General features: G+C 42.4%; 1 protein-coding gene across 1 annotated transcript; it reads right to left on the bottom strand.

Moving 5' to 3' along the window:
• Positions 1–422: 422 nt before the first annotated feature.
• Positions 423–3,670, bottom strand: LOC121997377 (inactive TPR repeat-containing thioredoxin TTL3-like). Its single transcript, XM_042551757.1, has 7 exons — positions 2,440–3,670; positions 2,069–2,264; positions 1,820–2,004; positions 1,403–1,739; positions 1,122–1,326; positions 905–1,011; positions 423–812 (listed from the first exon to the last, which is right to left on the bottom strand). Exons 1-7 carry the CDS (start codon positions 3,237–3,239, stop codon positions 663–665), a joined length of 1,980 nt encoding a protein of 659 aa, XP_042407691.1. The 5' UTR covers positions 3,240–3,670; the 3' UTR covers positions 423–662.
• Between the last annotated feature and the right edge of the window lie 2,128 nt (positions 3,671–5,798).

Raw genomic sequence — 5,798 nt, 5'->3', positions numbered from 1 at the left:
GACAAAACATTAATCGAACTGCTTGGATCGTTTTTTGTCCTGATTGGTATGACATTAACCGCGTACTCGAGTCTACTAGGTTTAGTACCATCCAATTCCTGAATTTATACCCCTAGCAGGTAAAAAAGATAAGCCGATCATGCATGTTTCCCAAAACTCCACTAAACTCTCATTAACATTGGATCTCATTGCATCGATTCTCATTCACTTTTCCAACATTTTCTTCTTTTTCTTTTTCTCCTTTCCTTCTCTCTCTGTTTTTTTCCCTTCTTTTCATCTTTACCTTTTCTTTTCCTGAGAATGTTTCTACTTAAATCCTGAGCATTAACAATACAAGCTTTGGCTTTGGAGCAAGAAGAGGTCTCTGCTTACTTGGATTGTTGAAGTGAAGAACATGTGCATGCTAAACTTTACAAACAAAATGCAACGAAGGATACAAAATTTGACTTCATAATTATGTTTGCAACAATTTAATTCCAAGTAGCAACATGAACACAAATTTAATGTTACTGAAGTAGATGCTGTGCTTCACCATGGATTGAACTAAATGGTCTAATTGAAACCTTGGAAAGAATATTATGAATGAGAGGTAAATATGCCAAATAAAGTAGAATAGATATATAAAGAAAATAATAGTTTTGTTATAGATTTTCTTGCTGATACTAAGTGTAGTGCTTTAATGTATACTCCAAAACTTGCTGGTTAGGGTTAACGATCTCCTTCACTTTTGCTCCATTCTTGTATATCTTCAAAGTAGGGACTGCCCTCACATTCTCAGTCTTTGCGAGTGTTGGGATCGTGTTCATGTCGACCTAGTTGTGAATCGAGTATGTATGTGTTCATGAGCCTGATAGGCTGATATTGTGCAAAATTGTTACTGAATTTGAATGAGAAGGGAAGCTACCTTCAGAAACTTCACAGAAGGGTATCTGGTACACATTGTATTGATGAACGGAGTGATCTTGTCGCAGTTAGGGTTCATTGCCGTCGTAAAATGGATAACAGAAACTCCTGAACAATTTTCAGTTTTGCTTGTTCTTAGAACAATTCAACAAAGTAAATGAATGTAGTTGAAGCAGCTAAGAAACTTTTCATCAATAACATTGTAAGGATGATCTCACCTGGTGAAGTTATGGCTGCTTGAAAATGTTCAGGTCCCCTAATTTCCTTGATCTCCATTGAGAACTTAAGATCTGAAACATCCTTAACTCGAGAGGCTCTGAGAGCAATTTGCACGCGAGAGAGTGCTTCGACCACCTCAGTATCACCGGGCATTTCCTTTCTTAGAACCTCATAATCCCTCTCAGCTTGATTCCACTGCTCAAGCTAATAGACCAAAACCACCAACCTTGTATCAGATTAGTAGTTCATGAACACATTCTGAAAGTTGAACTTAATTCACCTCGGCAAATGATGCTGCGCGACGAAGAAGAGCTTTCGTGTAGTTTGGTTGGATCCTGAGGGCTTCATTGCAATCCTCAATAGACTTCTCCCACTGTCCAAGCTTTGACATACAAGCAGCTCTGTTGCTGTGAAGGATAGCATTTGAAATAGGCGCGTGATTAAGCCCTTCCTCATATGCTAAGCTCGCTTCAAGGAATTTCCCTGAATTGAAGAATTCGTTTCCTGATGCTCGTGATCGCGATACGATCCTAATGTCATTCAGCAACGTCGACACCTCTATGTTACTTGGATCAATCTGCCTGGCTTTCTCAGCCTCTGCAACTGAATCTTCAAACCTGAAATTATCCATAAAGCATTAGTAATGACCGAAAACTTGAGAATTTTTTAACTCGGTTTGGATTTTACTTCAGCTTACCTTCCTCGAGCTAGTTCAACTTGCGCACGCACAACATACATGTAGGAATTCGATACCATACCGAAGAACTTGGCACTTGAGTGAGGCGAAGATGAACTGTCAAGTTTCAATGCATTGGATAATGCCAATTCAGCATCTTGGAGCTGATGGAGCCGTAGATGTGCCTCAGCTTTCGAAGCCATGAGCTGCAAGTCATGACTGTGTGAACTTTGACACTACAAACACTATCAGATGCAAGAAAATTTTTACCAGAGAAGAAGAATCTGCCCCATGAGCAATGGCAGCATTAGTTTCTGATAACATGCTCTTCCAATCTCCCACATTTCGCGCATTTGCGGATCGTTCCAAATGCTTCTCGACTTCTTGCAGCTTCTGCAATTCGAGTGGATCTGGTTTTGGACCAGCCAAAAAGAGATGTTTTCGAGCATTCTCAACTTGTCCTAACCTGGAATCCAAAACAATAAGTACCAACAAAACTACAGATTATTCAACAAGGATGTCAAAGCTAGATCTCAAATTGCTCGTGATACAAGCTCAGATCTCAAAAATGGAGGACTAACTAAAAACATATAAACATGGAGGATAACAAAGAAACTAAAGGCAAAGACATGGATGCCAACCTTAGGAGGAGGGAAGCCAGCCTCTGGTGAGCTCGGCCGAATGCGGGATCCAACCGTAGGGCTTCTTCGCACTCTGTCACTGCTTCCCCAAACCTCTGCAGACCTGTCAGCGCGGCGGCCCGGTTGCTCCGGCAGACAGCATTGTCTGGGCACATACTTATCACCCTGTCGTAGAGCTTCAAGGCCTCCGCAAATTGCCCTCTCCTGTAATGCTCATTCCCTACCTTCTTCACCTCCTCCGGATCCATGCTGGATAATGCCTTTGCCACTGCCGAACTCACTCCATTGTACGCCACAGTCTCCGGAGGTTTGCCGCTTCGGTTAGAAGCAATAGCGCCACCTCTCACTATGCTTCCGTGGCCATAATTGCCGGTGCCGGAGCCCAGCACGTCGGTCCTTGCGTTGCTTCGGGTCATCATGCCAGTTTTAACGATCCTTCCCGAAGGGCATATGTTCCCGGCAGGCATCACATTGGTCGCTGGAGAGCTGGAGGTGCTGCTGCTGGAACCGGAGCCGCCCGTGGAACCGGAGGAGAAGCTGCCGCCGGAATATAAGACGGGGACAGAGCCCGAGCGGCGGTGACTCGGCTTCGAACTCTTGGCTTCCATAGCACCGGGGATGGGCTCATTGGGACCCAGCAAGATCTCCCCGGAACGGGATCGCCTCCCGGCGAGGCCAAGATCCGATCTTTCAGGGGCGTTTGCCTTGGCGGAGGCCGTGTCGGAGGAGCTGGAGGTGGCCACCGCCGGGAGCGGCGAAACAGTCGACTTCCGGGTTTCGCCGGCGGAAAGGAACGACATTTATGATTCCGACGCCGTCCAACAGCTCCAAAGACTCGATCTTTGTCGGAAAAGCGAGTGCTAGAAGGAGGACGGGGCCGACGGAGGTGGGAAAGATTGGATCTCGCGAGGTGGAAGAGGAGCGGCAGACATGAGTAGAAGCCCAAAAGTTGGGATCTTTTCTTATATATTTTTTGATGGGGATCTCGTGACAACAGAGGAGGAAGCAAGGAATGAGGGAGAGTAGATTTGGAGATCTAGGAAGAGAATAGTAGATGAGAGAGAGGAGAGAACAAAAAGAACTATTTTTTTCCCTTTCCTTTTGGAAATTTCTCAGTTTTTTTCTTCCTGCTTAATGAATTCATCCTCTTCCTTCCTCCCTGCTTCTATCTTATTACCCACCTGCCACTGTTGCAGCTTCACCAGAAAGCGCGTCTCCTGGACTCTCTCACTCTTTCTCTTTTTCTCAGAGAACGAAGGAAGTAAAAATAATAAAAAAATTGGCAATAAATAGTTTGTTTTTTAATTCTTCAATTTTGGGCTAATTTTACAGTGGAAAGGGACAACTTTGTAAAATCATATTGGCACTACAGCGGGGCAGCTGACAACGTGGTTGGTGCGCCGCCAGCTGGGCCACTGTGGCAACAAGAAATCTCCAGCTAAGCAATGGCGGGACGGCTCATTCGGTTGTTTTCTTCTCCCCATCTGGAAACCTATACTCTACTTAAATTATAACGATTTTGTTGTCAAGTTTAAACACGCTCAATAAGACAATAAACAAGTTTAAACTCGACTATAATTGTTGTAAGAGGGTTTGAACAAAGAATGTGGTTGAAGAAGTGTTTCCGCAAAGTAAATATACTTCTAGAATTGAGATACATCTACTTCTATCTGAAGGGGTAATTCGACTATCAAAAGGGTGTACTAAGAATTTGAAAGAAACATGATCAAGTTGACTAATTGGACCCACTCTATATTAAATCAATCCTATTAATAATAAGATCTTCCATTAACACATGGAATGGAAGGGAATGTTACAAATGGTATGCACATGGCTCACTTTTTTAAAGCCACCACAATGACACTATGAAATTCTCCAATTAATAAACACAACTTGTTGGCTTCCAAACTAAGAAATTTATCTACTCCATTCATCATCTAGGTTTAATTAGGGTTTGTCTACTTTGAGGGGACAAGTACATTTCTATGGAGGAGAGGGAAGGTACTACATGGGCTTGTTTTAGAAAGATATTTAGCACAATTAAAAGCATTGCCTACATTAAGGGTTAAATCTCAAAAAGATGAAATTATTCTAGTTGGTGACCTCCATTCATGATGAACCTTCTACCAATTAATCTCAGATCTAGCTACTCGGTCTCGTGCAACCTTCATGTAAGGTTTTGTTGATCTGCGTTCAAGGGAAAAATCATCCTTGTTTGTTACATCGCCTTGGGCACTCTACAATAAATCACAAAAGTTGAAAAAAAATTGTAACAAAAAAAAAAAAAAAAAACCTCATAGGAGAACATGACCATTTACTTTCTTTCTCTCTTAGTCACCTAAGTAAACACTTTATAAAATTTTCTTTCCCTTTTTGGTAGCTGACTCTACTTAGTAAGATAAAACTTAATTAGTATTAAGAATGTAAATGAACCAAAAGGTTCGTGAGTTATTCAAAGCTCGATTCGATAAAAAAAATCGTTCGAGTTCATTTGTTTATCTTATCAAGCCGAGCTCGAGTTCAATTTTGAGTTCAACAGTTTTATCGAGTCGAGCTCGAGCTTAAAGATATTCGGTTTGTGAACTTGCGAACATGTTCATTTAGAAGCTCACGAATTCAGGCTCAAGCTCGGCTTGTTTAAAGGGCTTAATCTCGGATTACAATGATCTCGGCTCGCGAACATGTCTTGAGTTTATATTATTTTAATTGTTAGGTCCGTTGAATATTTATTCAAATAAATTTTCGAGCTCGCTTAACGAGCCTGTAAAATGAGTCTTAAAACGAACCAAAAAACAAGTTCTAAAACAAACATTAAAATGAGCAAAAAAAAAAAAAAAGCTCTAAAATGAGTCCGAGCTCGTTTAACGGGTTAGACTCGTTAACTATGATAATCAAGTTAATAACAAGCTGAGCTCGAATTATTAGTGAGCTTGGTGATTCCAAAATGAGCCAAGCTCGAACCTTGTAATGAAAATTTGATTTGAACTTAAGCCAAACTCAAGTCAGAATATAACTTAAACGAGCTGAACTCTAGCTTTTCCATTTTAGTACTTGATCCTGTCCGAATGCTGAATCAACGGACGCTGGGCACGTGGCGCTCTCCGGTTGCTGACGTGGGTCGTCGACTAGTTGCACGAACCTCCGGCGAACCTGCACAGAAGTCGGGCCGGGAAGGGGTTCCCGGCGGCGACCCTCCGACGCTCAAGTCAGGCAAGCTAGCAGTGAAAAAAGTGGCTCCAAAGTGGTCGAACGCGTACCTCCGGCGAAGTATAAGGCTTCTTATATAGGGCGGTGAAAGAGCTCATGCACTCCTATCGAGGCAAACACGTGTCCTTAGCCCATACCTCGGTATGTGTTTG

This window comes from Zingiber officinale, chromosome 6A (genome assembly GCF_018446385.1).
Source record: "Zingiber officinale cultivar Zhangliang chromosome 6A, Zo_v1.1, whole genome shotgun sequence".
NCBI lineage: Eukaryota > Viridiplantae > Streptophyta > Magnoliopsida > Zingiberales > Zingiberaceae > Zingiber > Zingiber officinale.
This window is presented reverse-complemented; position numbering and strand designations above follow the sequence as displayed.